General features: G+C 36.0%; 1 protein-coding gene across 6 annotated transcripts in view; it reads left to right on the top strand.

Annotated features, from left to right (window-relative positions):
• Positions 1–21,512, top strand: part of CSMD3 (CUB and Sushi multiple domains 3) — a 1,263,431-nt gene that overhangs the window by 1,124,236 nt on the left and 117,683 nt on the right. For all 6 annotated transcript variants that reach the window (XM_058698868.1, XM_058698869.1, XM_058698867.1 and 3 more), the window contains 4 exons: positions 2,800–2,918; positions 4,094–4,163; positions 16,983–17,099; positions 20,525–20,734. In XM_058698868.1, coding sequence (XP_058554851.1) covers positions 2,800–2,918; positions 4,094–4,163; positions 16,983–17,099; positions 20,525–20,734 — 516 coding nt within the window. The remainder of the gene's footprint in view (positions 1–2,799; positions 2,919–4,093; positions 4,164–16,982; positions 17,100–20,524; positions 20,735–21,512) is intronic.

Here is a 21,512-nt window from a genome sequence, read left to right as displayed (position 1 = left end):
GCTATTACATAGTTTATTGATTTTTGTATCACATTTTAAAGTTAAAACTTATAAAATATTTTACTATGGCCATATATATTATATATAAACCTCACTTAACAATAAAGCTCTCAATACTCTATAGCATCACTATACCATAGTTTTGTTTTGTTCTCCTCTCAGAAAAGGAAATCACCACTTCTGTATATTAATAGTTTTCTGTGTATATGACTCTGAATGAAGTACTTGATAGAAAAGAAAAATGAACATGTGCAAAATTTGGCCTTCTCAGTAAGAATGACTGTAAGAATGACCTTAGCAGTAAAGAGTAATAGAAGTACTGTTCGGGACTCCCTAAAAACTAAGATTGTATCAAAGGGAGGTGAAATCTTATTTATAAGACATGTATGTTTATATCATAAATCACTTTTTTGGGATATTCATTCATTCTTGAAAAGGGCTCCATGAAGTCAGGTAAATGTAATGTGTAAGGCCCATTAGTAGGTATTAAATGAGATTAAAACAAATATAAGACAGTTTCTTTCACTTCTTAGATCCTAAAATCTAGTTGGGGAAGCAAGACATGAAACCTTAAAATTTTTAAAGTAGGTCACAATGTAATGATAACTTATCTTGCCTTGGTCCAGAAATTCAAGATTTCAAAAAAATCAAGAGATATGGAGCATGATATATGTTTAGAGACCTACTTAACTGAAGCACAGGGCATTGGAATTCCAGTCCATGGACTACTCTAGCCTCCTCTAGGATTGCCTCAAGTGCACTCCCAAATGACCAATTTACTCTTCCTCTTTACTGCCTTCCTTTCTGATCTAATCATAATTCTATAAAGATAGTGCTCTCCTGTCATTTTCTGTCCTTAAATGTGACCTAATTTGGCATGGTTTTTAGCTACTCTGACCATTGTATTATTAGGCAGAGAAAGCATTTTTCATTTGCAGGGGTAGACATTAGTATCTATTAAGAAATTATCAAAACAGGGATTCGCTTTGTTTTCCATACTCTTCATTCATCCAGTCAACTGATGTTTATTGAATGTGTCCTTAAGATGCTGTGCTCTAAGCTGCCCTTAAGAGTTTCTATTCTCAGAGGGGAAACAAATATTGAAGAACTAATTACATAATTATGTATTCATTATTAGTTTATACTAAGCATCACAAAGGAATGTAGAAAGTAGTGCTATGAGAGCATCCATCAGAGAGAAATATCAAGGAGTAAAAGAATGTCTGAAGTACTGTAATTGTTTAGGATTTAATTTTTAATGTTTTTTCATGAAAAGAACATATGTATAATGACTTTGCAGTGGTGACTACTTATTCTTATAATTTAAATATGCATTAGATTAGCTTCAAAATGTGGATTGCAAAGAAAAGGGTAATAAACATTGGCTTTTACTGAAAATATAAGTCAGTCAGAGAAAGACAGATATCATATGTTTTCACTCATATGTGGAACTTGAGAAATTTAACAGAAGACCGTGGGAGAAGGGAAGGGGAAAAATAGTTTCAAACAGAAAGGGAGGCAAACTCTAAGAGACTCTTAAATACAGAGAACTAACTGAGGGCTGATGGGGGGGGGGGCGGGAAGGAGGGGAAAATGGATGATGGGTATTGAGGAGGGCACTTGTTGGGATGAGCACTGGGTGTTGTATGTAAGCAATGAATCACAGGAATCTATCCCCAAAGCCAAGAGCACACTGTATATATTGTATGTTAGCTAACTTGACAATAAATTATATTTAAAAAAAAAAATAAAAAGTTTATAATAGTAGTACATTCACATGTTTGAAAAAAATATTTTGGCAAAAAATTAATTTTTAAGACTTTATTTTAGGAAAACAGCTTAACATTTAGTATGTATTTGTCCCCATATATTGAAAAATATATTGTTAATGTGAAAATAATGGAAGTGTTTTGAATTATATAATTGTCTCCCCTTCAGAAATAACTGATTTCAAGTGTCACGAAAACTTTTCAGGTTTCAATAAGCTACATGTTTTTCTCCTTTTTATTTATAATATATTTGGACAACAAATCTTCCTTAAAAATACATTTAAAAATTTTACATGTAATAAGTAACTTAAAAATGTGTCTCATAAATTAAAAAGTCAATTCTATATTAAGGAGGAAGGAACCAGGTGAAATGGACAAAATAGCAAATAGTTTTTTAGTTATTTTATTAAGAATACTTTAGATGGGGCGCCTGGGTGGCTCAGTCGGTTGAGCATCCGACTTCAGCTCAGGTCACGGTCTCGCAGTCCGTGAGTTCGAGCCCGGCGTCGGGCTCTGTGCTGACAGCTCGGAGCCTGGAGCCTGCTTCAGATTCTGTGTCTCTCCATCTCTCAGCGCCTCCCCTGCTCATGCTCTGTCTCTCTGTCTCAGAAATAAGCATTAAAAAAAAAAAAAGAATACTTTAGAAATATAATTTCATTCTACTCTCACAATAAATTATTATTTCTTTTTTATCTAGGAAGTTTTTAAAGGGATTTTTAATTGTTGTTTTACAGTAGAAGACATTTAGGCTGGGAGTTAAAAAAGACTTTAAGCGTAATCACAGAGCTATTTAATGGTTGGTGCCATGAAAATCCAAAGAAATAGTTTTATGGTATAGTTCCAAAGCACATTGCTTTTAACATCTCAGTTAAATCTTGTTCACTTAAATATTATTCACAGAACATTCTTAACGTCCCAATGTAAAATCTAGTTTTAATGATAATGGTATTCAATTTTGGTAATTTAATATGCATAATTTAAGCATTCATTACTTGAAAGTTACTTATGCTATTATCTTTATATTTCTCAGCAATTGGTTTGGATTCCTGTCCTGAACCGCAGACTCCCAGCAGTGGAATGAAAATTGGAGACAGATATATGGTTGGTGATGTTGTGTCCTTTCAGTGTGATCAAGGATATTCTCTTCAGGTAAGATGACTTTTAAATTATAGTTTTGATATGCATTGCTTTTTCAGAATATTTTAACAGAACAATGATTGATAATCCACAAGTTTCAAAAAATATTGATTTCAGACCATGTAGCATACCAAGTCAAAAGTATTAAATTTGTTCATAAAACTTATTCATGAGAGAAATTACTGGAATGGATTAAATGGGTTTTTTTTAAGTTTATGTATTTTGAGAAAGAGAGAGGGAGAGCAGGGGAGGGTCAGAAAGAGGGGGAGAAAGTATCCCAAGCAGGCCCTGCACTGACAGTGCAGTGCCTGATGTGAGGCTCAAACCCACGAATCGTGAGATCATGACCTGAGCCCAAATCGAGTCTGCATAACCAGCTGAGCCACCCAAGAGCTCCTGGACTAAATAGGTTTTGTTTGCAAGGGACCAAAACTTAAATTTGAATCAAAATTAATATTTACTTCACACTTTTCTTTCTATTTGCATAGGATGTAACAACTGAACTCCTGCATCTTTTAGAATCTTTTAGATTTGAAAATAAAAACAAAGTGCTACTTAAAGCATTAAATGAAACTTCCATGTAAATAAATTCCCCAAATTAGTGAAAATCAACTACAAATACATTTTAGAGGGTCTCAAATTTATGGTTGCATAAAAATCTCTCTAAAGACCTACTAAAAAATTGAGAAAAAATATGAGGCAAAAACTATTTCCTCTAAGAAATAGAGGAAACTCCTCTATTAACTCCTCTAAGGAGTTAAGTAAATAAACTCCTTAGAGGAAGCAAAGTTAAAAATTAATAATTTAGAGTCTTTAAACTTGTATTACAAATTATTAGTCTCAGAAGAACAATCAGATCTTTCTGGACTTTATATTTTAATTTAAAATTTATATACCTTAATTAACTTGTTTTAATATTTTTATTAAATGTTTTTAAATTATGCTTTAACCTTTCTCACCTTGAATATTATAGCAATTTATTATAAACAGTAACATATGTGGTTATTTCATTCAATGTTTTTAACAATTTTTTACCATGACTTTTTTTTAAAGAAAATTCCAGTAAAAGTTTGAAAATATAAGAAATGAAAATATATATCTAAGCTTGTTTTTATGATATTAAGTTTGCTATGTTTAATTCAGTCTTTTTAAAGTGAGTACTGAACTGTACTGTCTTGTTTATATAGGGTCATTCTCATATTACATGTATGCCTGGACCTGTAAGAAGATGGAATTATCCAATCCCAATTTGTTTGGGTAAGTTGAGGAATTGTAACTCATTTATAAGCTTTATCAAATTTTAAAGACACACCCTGTATATAACGTTCTTCAAACATATAGTTTGCCTTTTGTCAAGTTTTATGGAAATTATATTTTGAGATAAACATTTCATGTCTTTTTAAAATTTATTTTACATGTTTAGAATTTTTATTTTTTTTATTTATTTATTTTATTTATTTATTTATTTATTTATTTATTTATTTATTTTTTAATATATGAAATTTACTGTCAAATTGGTTTCCATACAACACCCAGTGCTCATCCCAAAAGGTGCCCTCCTCAATACCCATCACCCACCCTGCCCTCCCTCCCACCCCCCATCAACCCTCAGTTTGTTCTCAGTTTTTAACAGTCTCTTATGCTTTGGCTCTCTCCCACTCTAACCTCTTTTTTTTTTTTTTTTCCCTTCCCCTCCCCCATGGGTTTCTGTTACGTTTCTCAGGATCCACATAAGAGTGAAACCATATGGTATCTGTCTTTCTCTGTATGGCTTATTTCACTTAGCATCACACTCTCCAGTTCCATCCACGTTGCTACAAAAGGCCATATTTCATTCTTTCTCATTGCCACGTAGTATTCCATTGTGTATATAAACCACAATTTCTTTATCCATTCATCAGTTGATGGACATTTAGGCTCTTTCCATCATTTGGCGATTGTTGAGAGTGCTGCTATAAACATTGGGGTACAAGTGCCCCTATGCATCAGTACTCCTGTATCCCTTGGATAAATTCCTAGCAGTGCTATTGCTGGGTCATAGGGTAGGTCTATATGCTGAAAACTACAGAAAGCTTATGCAGGTAATTGAAGAAGATATAAAGAAATGGAAAGACATTCCCTGCTCATGGATTGGAAGAATAAATATTGTCAAAATGTCAATACTACCCAAAGCTATCTACACATTCAATGCAATCCCAATCAAAATTGCACCAGCATTCTTCTCGAAACTAGAACAAGCAATCCTAAAATTCATATGGAACCACAAAAGGCCCCGAATAGCCAAAGTAATTTTGAAGAAGAAGACCAAAGCAGGAGGCATCACAATCCCAGACTTTAGCCTCTACTACAAAGTTGTTTAGAATTTTTAACTCAAACTTCAACATCAATGGATGACTTCAGAAATTGAGAAAAGTTACTAGATTGTTCGATCCTTAGAACTTTTTCTCAGTATGCTATGATAGAAATACCCATAGATCAGGAAAGTAAGTAAATATTCATTGCTTGCTATTAAGCCGGAAACAATAAGGAATCTGGAGTGTACCAAGGAAGCATGACAGTCCTTGAGATGTCTTCAGTAGTGACAGGTGATTTAGATATGGAATATATCAAAATGGCACTTGGATCTTAGAAAGAATGGACCCAATTTGTGCCCTAACTTACTGCTGCTTCCAGTCATTTCTGTCCACTTTTTCATGTTTTTTTCTCTTCCTCATTTCTAGTATCTGTATGCAACCATTAATATCCTGGGCTCTACAGAGTATCTGAGAAAGAAATATGAGGTGTGATCCCTATCTTTAAATCATTTATTTACCATTTAGAGTGGTAGAAATAAAAGACATGAAATAAAAGAGTAATTTAGTTCTACCATTGACTACATGATGGAATTTCAGGAAGATGAGATGATGTTGACCCAAGTCATTGGGAAACATAGTCAGCCCATAAAACTTAAACAGAGTTTTAGATGGTAAGTGTAATTAAGATAAATATATGTAGTAGATGGCCTTTTTTTGAGTAGGAAAATGGGCAAAAACAAAAGAATTTGTGTGACTTCTATGACTTACCTCTGTATTGTATTTGTTTGGGCTGCCTTAACAGAATACCACAGACTGGTTGGGTTAGGCAACAAAAATGTATTTGCTCTCAGTTCTAGAAGCTAGAAATCCAAAAGCAAGGTGCTGGCAAGGTTGTTTTCTCCTGAGGCCTCTCTCCTCGGCTTGTAAATGACCATATTCTCCCTGCATCTTCACATGGTGTCTTTTCTCTTTTTTTTCTGTTTGTTTCCTTTTTTGTTTTAGAGTTTATTTTTTATTTATTGTGAGAGAGAGAAAGAGCAGGGATGGAGCAGAGAGAGAGGGAGAGAGAGAATCCCAAGCAGGCTCTTCACTGTCAGTGCAGAGCCTGATGTGGGGCTAGAACTCATGAACCATAAGATCAAGACCTGAGCCGAAACCAAGTAGAATGCTTAACCAACTGAGCCCCCCAGGTGTCCCTCTAGTGTCTTATAAGGATAATAGTACTATCAGATTAGGGCTCCACCCTTATAATTTCATATAACTTCGATTACCTCCTTAGAAGCCTGAATTCCAAATATAGTCAGATAATGTGTGAAGGCTTTAACATATGAATGTAGGGCAAAGACAAGTCAATCTATGCCTATGTACCAGGTGTACTATTTCTGTTGAGACTACTGGAAAATATGTCTAGAAGCAAGGATGGTCTTAATTACCCAAAGATATTGAAAGCATTTAGATTTTATTTTATTTTATTATTATTATTTTTTGAAGTTTGTTTCTTTTTGAGAGAGAGACAGAGTGTGAGTGGGGAAGGAGCAGAGAGAGAACGAGACACAGAATCCGAAGCAGGCTCCAGGCTCTGAGCTGTCAGCACAGAGCCCCACGTGGGGCTCAAAGTCATGAACTGCGAGATCATGACCTGAGCTGAACTCGGACACTTACCATCTGAGCCACCCAGGGACCCCAAAAGCATTTAGATTTTAGATTGGATGATATTTTTTAGAAGATATATCTCTTTAGGTGTGAAATAATTTACAAGTCAATTATAATGTCGATTTTATAATTTCAATTATAAAATTATATGTATATAATGCCTATTGTAAAAATTTAAATATGTAATGTCAATTATGTGTGTGTGTTATGTGTGTGTGTATCCAATTAAGTATAAAAAATTGGGAATATAAAAAGGTACAGACAACAAAATAAATGGCATATATATTTTGCTGATATGAAAACAGAGAGTTTAGACCTGTTAATTACTATATCCCCAGTGTCTAGAACACTAATTAATAAATATTGCTTAAGGAATGAATTAAAATAAAGTTTTAGCATGCTACAGATATGTGTGTGTGTGTATATATATATACATACATATATATATATATATGAAGAGAAAGAGAGAGGTAGAGATACACACACTTTATATATTTTATATATAGTATATACTCTTCCTTGACATTAAGTTAGAATAAGTTTCCATACCATAGCATGTTTTCAAAAATTTGATATTAAAAATTTTTTTTTACATTTATTTATTTTTGAGAGTTAAAGTGAGACAGAGCATAAGTGGGGGGTGGGGGCAGAGAGAGAAAGAGACACAGAATCTGAAGCAGGCTCCAGGCTCTGAGCAAGCATTCAGCACGGAACTTGCTGTGGGGCTCGAACCCACAACTCGTGAGATCATGTGTCCAACTGAGCCACCTAGAAGCCCCACAAAAATTTGATATTTAAAATAGCTTCATGGCACACAGCATAGTCTAATTTGTGTGGTTATTTTCTCTTCATAGAGTGTAGGTTTTTGTCTTTCTTTTTTTTTTTTTTCAATATATGAAATTTATTGTCAAATTCGTTTCCATACAATACCCAGTGCTCATCCCAAAAGGTGCCCTCCTCAATACCCATCACCCACCCTTCCCTCCCTCCCACCCCCCATCAACCCTCAGGTTGTTCTCAGTTTTTAAGAGTCTCTTAGGGTTTGGCTCCCTCCCTCTCTAACTTTTTTTTTTTTCCTTCCCCTCCCCCATGGGTTTCTGTTAAGTTTCTCAGGATCCACATAAGAGTGAAACCATATGGTATCTGTCTCTCTCTGTATGGCTTATTTCACTTAGCATCACACTCTCCAGTTCCATCCACGTTGCTACAAAGGGCCATATTTCATTCTTTCTCATTGCCACGTAGTACTCCATTGTGTATATAAACCACAATTTCTTTATCCATTCATCAGTTGATGGACATTTAGGCTCTTGCCATAATTTGACTATTGTTGAGAGTGCTGCTATAAACATTGGGGTACAAGTGCTCCTATGCATCAGTACTCCTGTATCGCTTGTGTAAATTCCTAGCAGTGCTATTGCTGGGTCATAGGGTAGGTCTATTTTTAATTTTCTGAGGAACGTCCACACTGCTTTCCAGAGTGGCTGCCTCAATTTGCATTCCCACCAACAGTGCAAGAGGGTTCCCGTTTCTCCACATCCTCTCCAGCATCTATAGTCTCCTGATTTCTTCATTTTGGCCACTCTGTCTGGCGTGCGGTGATATCTGAGTGTGGTTTTGATTTGTATTTCCCTGATAAGGAGCGACATTGAGCATCTTTTCATGTGCCTGTTGGCCATCCGGATGTCTTCTTTAGAGAAGTGTCTATTCATGTTTTCTGCCCATTTCTTCACTGGGTTATTTGTTTTTCGGGTGTGGAGTTTGGTGAGCTCTTGATAGATTTTGGATCCTAGCCCTTTGTCCGATATGTCATTTGCAAATATCTTTTCCCATTCCGTTGGTTGCCTTTTAGTTTTGTTGGTTGTTTCCTTTGCTGTGCAGAAGCTTTTTATCTTCATAAGGTCCCAGTAATTAATTTTTGCTTTTAATTCCCTTGCCTGTGGGGATGTGTCGAGTAAGAGATTGCTACGGCTGAGGTCAGAGAGGTCTTTTCCTGCTTTCTCCTCTAGGGTTTTGATGGTTTTCTGTCTCACATTCAGGTCCTTTATCCATTTTGAGTTTATTTTTGTGAATGGTGTGAGAAAGTGGTCTAGTTTCAACCTTCTGCATGTTGCTGTCCAGTTCTCCCAGCACCATTTGTTAAAGAGACTGTCTTTTTTCCATTGGATATTCTTTCCTGCTTTGTCAAAGATTAGCTGGCCATACATTTGTGGGTCAAGTTCTGGGGTTTCTATTCTATTCCATTGGTCTATGTGTCTGTTTTTGTGCCAATACCATGCTGTCTTGATGATGACAGCTTTGTAGTAGAGGCTAAAGTCTGGGATTGTGATGCCTCCTGCTCTGGTCGTCTTCTTCAAAATTACTTTGGCTATTCGGGGCCTTTGTGGTTCCATATGAATTTTAGGATTGCTTGTTCTAGTCTCGAGAAGAATGCTGGTGCAATTTTGATTGGGATTGCATTGAATGTGTAGATAGCTTTGGGTAGTATTGACATTTTGACAATATTTATTCTTCTAATCCATGAGCAGGGAATGTCTTGCCATTTCTTTATATCTTCTTCAATTACCTGCATAAGCTTTCTATAGTTTTCAGCATACAGATCTTTTGCATCTTTGGTTAGATTTATTCCTAGGTATTTTATGGTTCTTGGTGCAATTGTGAATGGGATCAGTTTCTTTATTTGTCTTTCTGTTGCTTCATTGTTAGTGTATAAGAATGCAACTGATTTCTGTAAATTGATTTTGTATCCTGCAACTTTGCTGAATTCATGTATCAGTTCTAGCAGACTTTTGGTGGAGTCTATCGGATTTTCCATGTATAATATGTCATCTGCAAAAAGTGAAAGCTTGACTTCATCTTTGCCAATTTTGATGCCTTTGATTTCCTTTTGTTGTCTGATTGCTGATGCTAGAACTTCCAACAGTATGTTAAACAACAGCGGTGAGAGTGGGCATCCCTGTCGTGTTCCTGATCTCAGGGAAAAAGCTCTCAGTTTTTCCCCATTGAGGATGATATTAGCTGTGGGCTTTTCATAAATGGCTTTTATGATGTGTAAGTATGTTCCTTCTATCCCAACTTTCTCAAGGGTTTTTATTAAGAAAGGGTGCTGGATTTTGTCAAAGGCCTTTTCTGCATCGATTGACAGGATCATATGGTTCTTATCTTTTCTTTTATTAATGTGATGTATCATGTTGATTGATTTGCGATTGTTGAACCAGCCCTGCATCCCAGGAATGAATCCCACTTGATCATGGTGAATAATTCTTTTTATATGCTGTTGACTTCGATTTGCTAGTATCTTATTGAGAATTTTTGCATCCATATTCATCAGGGATATTGGTCTGTAGTTCTCTTTTTTTACTGAGTCTCTGTCTGGTTTAGGAATCAAAGTAATACTGGCTTCATAGAATGAGTCTGGAAGTTTTCCTTCCCTTTCTATTTCTTGGAATAGCTTGAGAAGGATAGGTATTCTCTCTGCTTTAAACGTCTGGTAGAACTCCCCTGGGAAGCCATCTGGTCCTGGACTCTTATTTGTTGGGAGATTTTTGATAACCGATTCAATTTCTTTGCTGGTTATGGGTCTGTTCAAGCTTTCTATTTCCTCCTGATTGAGTTTTGGAAGAGTGTGGGTGTTTAGGAATTTGTCCATTTCTTCTAGGTTGTCCAATTTGTTGGCATATATTTTTCATAGTATTCCCTGATAATTGTTTGTATCTCTGAGGGATTGGTTGTAATATTTCCATTTTCTTTCATGATTTTATCTATTTGGGTCATCTCCCTTTTCTTTTTGAGAAGCCTGGCTAGAGGTTTGTCAATTTTGTTTATTTTTTCAAAAAACCAACTCTTGGTTTTGTTGATCTGCTCTACAGTTTTTTTAGATTCTATATTGTCTATTTCTGTTCTGACATTTATTATTTCTCTTCTTCTCCTGGGTTTAGGCTGCCTTTGCTGTTCTGCTTCTATTTCCTTTAGGTGTGCTGTTAGATTTTGTATTTGGGATTTTTCTTGTTTCTGGAGGTAGGCCTGGATTGCAATGTATTTTCCTCTCAGGACTGCCTTCACTGCATCCCAAAGCGTTTGGATTGTTGTATTTTCATTTTCATTTATTTCCATATATTTTTTAATTTCTTCTCTAATTGCCTGGTTGACCCACTCATTCTTTAGTAGGGTGTTCTTTAACCTCCATGCTTTTGGAGGTTTTCCAGACTTTTTCCTGTGGTTGATTTCAAGCTTCATAGCATTGCAGTCTGAAAGTATGCATGGTATAATTTCAATTCTTGTATACTTATGAAGGGCTGTTTTGTGACCCAGTATATGATCTATCTTGGAGAATGTTCCATGTGCACTCGAGAAGAAAGTATATTCTGTTGCTTTGGGATGCAGAGTTCTAAATAGATCTGTCAAGTCCATCTGATCCAATGTATCATTCAGTGCCCTTGTTTCTTTATTGACCTTGTGTCTAGATGATCTATCCATTTCTGTAAGTGGAGTGTTAAAGTCCCCTGCAATTACCACATTCTTATCCACAAGGTTGCTTATGTTTATGAGTAATTGTTTTATATATTTGGGGGCTCCCGTATTCAGCGCATAGACATTTATAACTTTTAGCTCTTCTGATGGATAGACCCTGTAATTATTATATAATGCCCTTTTTCATCTCTTGTTAGAGCTAATTTACAGTTAATTTAAAGTCTAGTTTGTCTGATGTAAGTATGGCTACTCCAGCTTTCTTTTGGCTTCCAGTAGCATGATAAATAGTTATCCATCCCCTCTCTCTCAATCTAAAGGTGTCCTCAGGTCTAAAATGAGTGTCTTGTAGACAGCAAATAGATGAGTCTTGGTTTTTTATCCATTCTGATACCCTATGTCTTTTGGTTGGCGCATTTAATCCATTTACATTCAGTGTTATTATAGAAAGATACGGGTTTAGAGTCATTGTGATGTCTGTATGTTTTATGCTTGTAGCGATGTCTCTGGTACTTTGTCTCACAGGATCCCCCTTGGGATCTCTTTTAGGGCTGGTTTAGTGGTGATGAATTCCTTCAGTTTTTGTTTGTTTGGGAAGACCTTTATCTCTCCTTCTATTCTAAATGACAGACTTGCTGGATAAAGGATTCTCGGCTGCATAATTTTTCTGTTCAACACATTGAAGATCTCCTGCCAATCCTTTCTGGCCTGCCAAGTTTCAAAAGAGAGATCAGTCACGAGTCTTATAGGTCTCCCTTTATATGTGAGGGCACGTTTATCCCTTGCTGCTTTCAGAATTTTCTCTTTATCCTTGTATTTTGCCAGTTTCATTATGATATGTCGTGCAGAAGATCGATTCAAGTTACGTCTGAAGGGAGTTCTCTGTGCCTCTTGGATTTCAATGCCTTTTTCCTTCCCCAGTTCAGGGAAGTTCTCAGCTATTATTTCTTCAAGTACACCTTCAGCACCTTTCCCTCTCTCTTCCTCCTCTGGGATATCAATTATGTGTGTATTATTTCTTTTTCATGTATCACTTAGTTCTCTAATTTTCCCCTCATACTCCTGGATTTTTTATCTCTCTTTTTGTCAGCTTCCACTTTTTCCATAATTTTATCTTCTAGTTCACCTATTCTCTCCTCTGCCTCTTCATTCCGAGCCGTGGTCATTTCCATTTTATTTTGCATTTCGTTTAAAGCGCTTTTCAGCTCCTCGTGACTGTTCCTGAGTCCCTTGATCTCTGTAGCAAGAGATTCTCTGCTGTCCTCTATACTGTTTTCAAGCCCAGCGATTAATTTTATGACTATTATTCTAAATTCACTTTCTGTTATATTATTTAAATCCTTTTTGATCAGTTCATTAGCTATTGTTATTTCCTGGAGATTCTTCTGAGGGGAATTCTTCCCTTTGGTCCTTTTGGATAGTCCCTGGGGTGGTGCAGACATGCAGGGCACTTCCTCTGTGCTGTGGTGTATAACTGGAGTTGGTGGGCGGGGCCGCAGTCAGACCTGATGTCTGCCCCCAGCCCACCACTGGGGCCACAGTCAGACTGGTGTGTGCCTTTTCTTCCCCTCTCCTCGGGGCGGGATTCACTCTTGGGTGGCATGGCCCGTCTGGGCTACTTGCACACTGCCAGGCTTGTGGTGCTGGGGATCTGGCGTATTAGCTGGGGTGGGTAGGCAAGGTGCACGGGGGCAGGAGGGGCAGGCTTAGCTCGCTTCTCCTTAGGTGATCCACTTCAGGAGGGGCCCTGTGGCAGCGGGAGGGAGTCAGACCCGTTGCCGGAAGGGTGGCTCCGCAGAAGCACAGCGTTGGGTGTTTGCACAGAGCGAGCAAGTTCCCTGGCAGGAACCGGTTCTCTTTGGGATTTTGGCTGGGGGATGGGCGGGGGAGATGGCGCTGGCGAGCGCCTTTGTTCCCCACCAAGCTGAGCTCTGCCGTCCGGGGGCTCAGCAGCTCTCCCTCCCTTTGTCCTCCAGCCTTCCCGCTTTCTGAGCAGAGCTGTTAACTTATGACCTCCCAGACGCTAAGTTGCGCTTGCTGTCGGAACACAGTCCGTCCGGCCCCTCCGCTTTTGCCAGCCCGACTCGGGGGCTCTGCTTGGCCGGCGAGCCGCCCCTCCGCCCCGGCTCCCTCCCGCCAGTCCCTGGAGCGCGCACTGCCTCGCCGCCCTTCCTACCCTCTTCCGTGGGCCTCTCGTCTGCGCTTGGCTCCGGAGACTCCGTCCTGCTAGTCTTCTGGTGGTTTTCTGGGTTATTTAGGCAGGTGTAGGTGGAATCTAAGTGATCAGCAGGACGCGTGGTGAGCCCAGCGTCCTCCTACGCCGCCATCTTCCCAGTTCCCCAGGTTTTTGTCTTTCAATATACATTTGTAAGTCTTTTAGCATTCCTTCATGCATTCTCTAATTGTTTACTTAGAATTTTACCTAAGTAGATTATTTATGTCATTGCATGTAACTATTTAAAGCTTGGGTAAATTATGCCACATTGCTTTCAGAAGTTTGCATCAATTTAAATACCATCTCAGTATTATATGACAATTTTTATCCTTCTGTATTATTAGCGCCAATTATTACTCTTACCAATTTACTAATTTTTTAGGTAAAGTATTGCATTTTGATTAAATCTACATTTTCATTGTATACTGTTATCAAGAGAAGGATTAGATGGAAGTGATAACTTAATAAAATTTAACTAGGGAGTTTAAATTTCACCAAATAGGAAAAAATTGATAGGAAACTGTACGGAAAACTTACTAGATTTTGATGACCATATATCAATATTCAAATTTCAGTTAAGGTACAAATAGCTATGTATGCCCAGCATATCATTCTTTGAGCTTCTGTTTGCTCACCTACTAAATGGGACAATAAGGTCCACATCATATGGCTATTTTAAGAATTAAATGAAAGAAAGAATGTGTTTAAAGTATTTAGCACTGACCTAGAACACACAGGCATTCAGAGTGGTAGCTATTATCATGAAAAATAGCCATTAACTGAAGCATCTAATAATGGGGAAGAAACTTAAAAAAAAAGGAAGTGATCATTATAATGGAATATTTAATGACATGACCAAAGTTTACAATATATAGTTAAGTGTAAAAAAGGCTTAAAGCAATTCACTCTAGGAGCCTATTTTCATTGTATATACACACACATGTATAAACAAACATACATATATATTTTTCTGCAGAAGAAAAAATATAAAGATAAATAAGTTATCTAGGGGTAGTAAAGTTAGAGGGCATTTTTATTTCCTTTTCTACTCACTTGTTTGTATCCTATAGATTTTAGACAATAAGCTTGTACTGTGTTTTGATAGACAAAGTATTTGAAGTGACATCATGGCCACATCATAAGGATAAACAGAAGGCAGGAGGCTGATTCAGATAATGTCCTACAGCTCCAGTCATCATGTAATAAGGTTACAGCCTTGTGAACTGGAAAATAAACAATCTGCCAGATATTCTGATGGATGGAAGGAAAAATCACTTGAGATTTTTAGGTGATAGAGGCAAATCAGAAAGAAGAATCAAAGATGTTCTTATCTGAGAGGACTATGGTAGTGTTCATTTTGGAGGCTATAGTTGTGTCTTTAACTAAAAGAGTGCAATGGGGCCCAGTAGAGTCTACTACAGAGCCACTAGCAGGACACAAAGAATTGTCATTAGAGATGTACATGTGTGGAGATTGCAGAGACAATGAGTACGCATGAATGTGGAGATGAAGGAAGATGCATTTTTTGGATTCTTCTTCATGTCTTTCATGACGTGTCATTCTTTCTCCTTCATGAGTTCTTTGCTCTTCATTTCCTTTCCTTCTTTTCTCCTCTGATTTTGGGATTTAAACTGTAGAGAGGTGAGTAACACAGAGGTTGGGATTTTCAGGTCATATCTAAAGAGATAGAAAGTAGCAATGAGCAAGGGGCAATGAGCAGCTGAAAGATGAGATGTTGAAGGCAATAAAGCAAGAGAGCATCCTTGTACTCTTTTACCCAAAGTTCACAATAAAGCAACACAAACCTACAATGCACTCGTGCCAAAACTAATATACATATATATATATATATATATATATATATATATATATATGTTTGCTTTTTTTAATGTTTATTTATTTATTTTTGAGAAAGAGAACATGAATGGGGGAGGGACAGAGAGAGGGGGAGGCAGAGACTCCCAAGGAGGCTCCCGGCCATCAGTGTAGAGCCTGACTGACACAGGGCTTGAACTCATGAACCATGAGGTCATGACCTGAGCTGAAATCAAGAGTCAGATGCTTATTGACTGAGTCTCCCAGGTGCCCCTTAAAAATATATTGGAATGGCCAAAATATTTTCTCTACCACTCATTAATCATCAGACTGTGATAAATATATATGAACAGTCACACTTTAGAAAAGGAATTTTGGAACATTAATTGTCTCTATATGTTGAAAAATTGCTCTGGTTTAAGGATGGATTAGTGGAGATTTCAGAAAGATAAGAAAGTGTGCAAGTGTCTCTTTAGATCTCAAAGGTAATCACAGTTTGAAAGAAAGGTTTATATGAAGATTGCTATATATTATATATTATACATATGACTCCCTGGTAAAATCTATTTGATATAATTCATTCAGTTCACATAAAGATAGCTGTCAAAGGGTTACTGATATACAAAACACGAGTCAAATTTTTACTGAATTTGCTTTTATGATATATAATCTGAAGTTTGAGTATCTTTTGTTTCCTAACAATAAATAAATGAATGAAATCGCAGGTAAGTGTTCTATACAGGTAACTTTAAAACTTGGTGCACAGTCATGAAATTTGATTTTTCATCTCACAATTAACAAATGTATTTTAGTCCTTATATGATCAAATAATAAAAATGTACTTTTAGAGGAAAGAATTAGCTTCTAAAATGCAATGACTCTTTCAATACATGTTAAATAGTTCTATCTAATCACGAACTTGGGTAAGTATCTGTTCTTGTATCTTTTCCTTATTAATAGCAAATCAATATAACAGGGGTCTGAAACAAGCATGTTTATAAACTATGCCTAAATTCTCAAACCTTGTGCATCTTTTAATTTGTTTTGTACTTCCTATTCTTCGTCTAATTCTTTTATGATAAAAGGCGGCCATATCTCAGGTGTGATATGTGAATCCCTCACATATTAACAATAGAAACCATTATTTTTCTTAAAATTCCTTAACCTTCTCACAAAAAGAAGGAGGGAAGGTTGGCAAAATGGTTCCCTCTCTAATACAGTACTTAGAATGGATGTTTTTGGCTAAATTATATCATCGTTGGAATGAATGAATACATCCCTAGAAGTACTTACGGATAAGAAATAAACTGCCTCTGTGGAAAAGGACATATTCTCCTTGTTTGATTGTATTCACTGCACATGAGCTACTTCTTGCTGTGCAATAATTGATTTAGCTTGCATTTATTGCTGAGAAAGAAAGTATGATGTCTTTTAAAGCTATTTTAGAAAATGCATTGTCAATTGATTATATTTGATTACTAGTATGTGGTGTGAATGAGAGTTGACAATATTAACATTTATATCAAACAGTTTTAACTCAGACTTGATTAAGACTTGAAATGATTTCAACTTGTTTTTAATACCGTAAAGTATTCTGCTGTTCTGGCTGACACGGGACCTCTCGTTTTGTAGCTCAGTGTGGAGGTGCCATGTCAGATTTCAGCGGTGTGATCCTCAGCCCTGGGTTTCCTGGAAACTATCCCAGCAGTTTAGATTGCACGTGGACAATAAAGCTGCCCGTAGGTTTTGGTATGTATATTAAAAGCATATGAAAGAGTTTTCCGTATCATTAATGCATCCCTAGAAAGAAATATCAATGTGTAGTAAACACTCACAAATTATAGTTGACTTTGGCAGTTATATCAGTTAAGCAGTAAGATTTGGATTGCTTGAACCTTTCACTTGAAATACTAGGATAATTGAAAGCATATGGGCATTTTCTAATTTTATAGTTACATGATAGACAGATGGATAACTTTATGATATTTTCCAGTTGATTTGTATGGATTTAGCCTGATTTAGTGGCAATAATAAATTCAATGTGAGTTTTTATGTATAATTATTTTGTAACTCTCTTGTCGTTGGAACCGAGTAGTATATAGATAAATTATTTTCTAGTAATTTATTGAATTTGTCTATTTTTTTTTGAGAGAGAGAGAGCAAGCAGGAAAGGGGCAGAGGGGAGAGAGAGAGAGAGAGGGCAAGAGTCTTAAGCAGGCTCCACACCCGGCACGGAGCCTGACGTGGGGTTTAATCTCATGACCATGAGATTATGACCTGAGCTGAAATCAAGAGTCAGATCCTTAACCGACTGAGCCACCCAGGCATCCCTGAATTTATATAATATTAATTGCAAATAAGTAAGATTTTACATTTGAAAATAGTACAAAATTTCTAATTTGGGGTTTATAACCCAGGTACTTGTATACTGCATTGTATAGCATTTCATAGATTCTTTCTCACACTTCTATCACCAATATATTCTCATGCAGCTCCATATCACATGGGTCTGTATATGCTAAATAGAAGTGATAGATGGATGATAGACTTGTTTATTAAATCACAGAAGAGGAGGATGGGTAGACTCCCTGTGAAGCACCCACAAACTTTGTGGATTTCGAGCAATGAAGAAATTCTGTACTATCTCACTTATTGCGGACTGAATTTAGTACCTCATTGCCCAAAGACATCTATGGTCTCAGAATAAAAATTTGTATTTAAATATTTTACATAACTAAATATTTTACATAAATTCACAGAAAACTCGTTTTGACAATTCCTTACTGAGTACATATTATAATCCAAGTACTGTGCTAAACTGGGAATAAAATGTATTGTGAAACAGATTTTGTACCTTTCCCCAGATAAGTTACAGTCATAATAAGGAGACAGATAGACAAATATGTTATTACAATAAACTATAATAAAGAACATAGGATTGTAATTATTACAGATATCCAGCCTCATCCAGGAAATGCAGAAAAGTCTTGTTAGAAGAATGATTCCTAAATTGTTACTTTATAGATAAGAATCAGCCCAACAAACAGGGTCAGTCTGTGGGGGATAGAAATTCTAGGTAAACAGAGTGACATGGAAAGATGCAGATGAAAAACTAAAGAAATTCCACAATAAAAAAATTCTCTCTTAAAAATAAAAGATTATTCTGGCTACAACATGGGAATTAACTCTGAAGTTATAGGCAAATTCTGTGTCCATTCACTGAACGACAATAACAATGCTAATGGATAATAGGTTTGAACCTATATGGTTATTTTTATGTGTCTTTTAGCAGTCACTTAAGAGGACTCATCCAAGTTGCTTATGGAGCTAAATGAATTATTTTAAAATAAATTATTAAGCATATTTTATTAGAGTCATCATATCAACTTACCTTTTGTTAATAGTTCCTTGATTTTATTTTTATTTTTATTTTATTTTTTTATTTTTTTTAACGTTTATTTTTGAGACAGGGAGAGACAGAGCATGAACGGGGGAGGGTCAGAGAGAGAGGGAGACACAGAATCCGAAACAGGCTCCAGGCTCTGAGCTGTCATCACAGAGCCCGACGCGGTGCTCGAACTCGTGGATCGTGAGATCATGACCTGACCCAAAGTCGGACGCTCAACCGACTGGGCCACCCAGGCGCCCCAATACTTCCTTGATTTTAAAAACCAAGTTCATTAAAATTAAAAGTAATACACATCTCTATTTTAGAAATGACAACATTAGAGACATTCTGATTTGATTACATTTAAATAATGCCACCATTTTCTTTGAGTTTTGGTTAAATCAAAAATTAGTTCTAATGTATTTCAAAAAGATACTTTGTAAATTTTAAAAAGAAAATTGAATATATTTTAAAATTAAAGAAGTAGTTTTTTACGTCCCTAAAACACTTGCTGACAAAATAATTTTTGAAAAGGAGGCTCAGGGGAAGTGTTTAGAAAAAATATACAATTCTTGGAACCTCACATATTAAGGTAGTATGTTCAAAGTTCCAAGAATTTGTATAATTGTACAGAAACTTGTTTAAAATTTTAAAGCCTATTGTGAATGTTTCCCAAATGTACTGCCTATAAAACTTTTCTCCCATGTGACAAAAACTTTTTGTGGCACTCTTTTTCCAGGAACAAAACGTGACGTTAGGTGAGAACTCCAGTGTAATCATTCAGAGCAAGAGTCCAAGAGCCAGGGGGTCTGAGTTTGAATTTCAGCACTTTTAGGTCACTGTGTAATTTAGCATATTGGTTAGCTTCTCTGTGCCTCAGTTCCCTCATTCTCATGAGTACCTGTGAACATTAAATAAATTAGCACTTATAGAAATAAAATAAATACATAAACACTTAAAAGAGTGTCTAGCAAACACTCGATAAATGTCAGATTTTATTACTAACAAGGTGGAGAATGATAGTCGTAGTAAAAATACCCTCTAATTCACTAAAATTGAGTATTAATTGAATTAGGCAAACATACCTCAGTGAGGTTTTTCTTTTTTCCATCTCACAGACCTTTCACTACCTCACATTTGTATGTTTATGAAGATATTGAGGCTACATTGCAATATGACAGCATATAACAATGATCACTAGATTTTATTGAGACTATTATATAAAAATCAGAATTATATTCTGATAAAATAGTAAAGAGCATGTACATAAATTGCATGCCTCAAAATGATATGTTGAGTAAGGTAATGTATCTCCTATAGATGAATGACTAATTTCTAATGCAATTGTGGAGTTTGATTATGTTAATAAATAAAAACTGCAATCATACTTTGGCTTCGAATTGGACTACTGCAAAATGCATATTTACTGAATGACTTTTTACTTTTAAAAATTGCTTGATACAATTTTAAATGGCATTAAAGAGTAAGAAAGCCATTTTTTTTTAATTGGTTTTTGCTATGGCAACATTATAGTAAAGTGAAAGAGATATTGCCATGTGACAATTAGTGGGCATTTGAGAGCAGTATTCTGTTACTTTGAACTATGGCAAAGCTAATTGCCCTAGCAAACAGCAAACCCATGGCCCAGATCTTGAGAGTATGGCTCTTAACCTGAAAGGAAACATATAACTACAGTATTGTGAGTGTGCTTTGTGCATATGTGTGTGTGTGCACGTATTTAATCGGATAAAGCAATAAAGTACTGTTATTTGTTTTTCTTTTTTAGGTGTACATCTACAGTTTGTAAATTTTTCTACAGAAACCATACATGATTATTTGGAAGTAAGAAGTGGATCATCAGAAACTAGTACTGTTATTGGCCGACTGAGTGGTCCTCAAATACCATCTTCCCTATTTAGTACGACTCATGAGACCAGTTTATATTTTCACAGTGACTATTCACAAAACAAACAAGGGTTCCACATTGTATACCAAGGTGAGAATAATAGCAAAAAGTAAAATCTTATTTAGCTCCAAATCAACTATTAGCAATCGAACTATTTTCTATATTCTGTTTTAGAAAGAGAAAGGAACCTACACTAAGTCAAGCCTCAATCAGGCAGATGTTTTTAATATTGCAATTTTTGGGCAACTGTATAGGGGAGATGATGTCTGTCTGAGCCCTTGGAAAATTCTAAGCACGAAAACAGGATTCAATTGGTCTTAATATACAATTAAAATAAGCAAGCCAAGGCAAGGCAGTTAAGCAAGGCAAGCTGGATATCAAAGATGTAACTTTGCTCATATATTAAAATAAGCATATTGAAAGATATTTTGTAGTACTCATGCAATATTTGTAAAATTATTTTCTTTATACTTCATCATGATAGAATATGGCATTCCTTCATTCCATTCCATTTCCATGAGTATATAAAATAAATACTTTGACAATCATATTATTTTAGTCCTATTTCTATTATAAAATTGCTGCATAACCCTTTGCAAGATTTTTACCCCTTTTGAGTAGAGACCCAGCCTCAAGTGTTAACTCTCCAGATCCAATCTAACATAGACTAGAGCTCCACTCCGTTACTTTATTTGCATGATGGAGTTAGTACGTCCCAGATTAATTGTTTTGTTTTATATGATGAAATTAATTTGAAATATGTGCCATGATATATACCATTAGTAAATATTTAGTGCATTTTAGCTATGTTTAGTATTATATTATTTCCGATTTTTTAAGTCTAGTATTTAAAATTAAATATTTAAAG

Source organism: Neofelis nebulosa, chromosome 14 (genome assembly GCF_028018385.1).
Source record: "Neofelis nebulosa isolate mNeoNeb1 chromosome 14, mNeoNeb1.pri, whole genome shotgun sequence".
Taxonomy (NCBI): domain Eukaryota; kingdom Metazoa; phylum Chordata; class Mammalia; order Carnivora; family Felidae; genus Neofelis; species Neofelis nebulosa.
The sequence above is the reverse complement of the archived record's forward strand: the minus strand, read 5'-3'. Positions and strand labels throughout refer to the sequence as shown.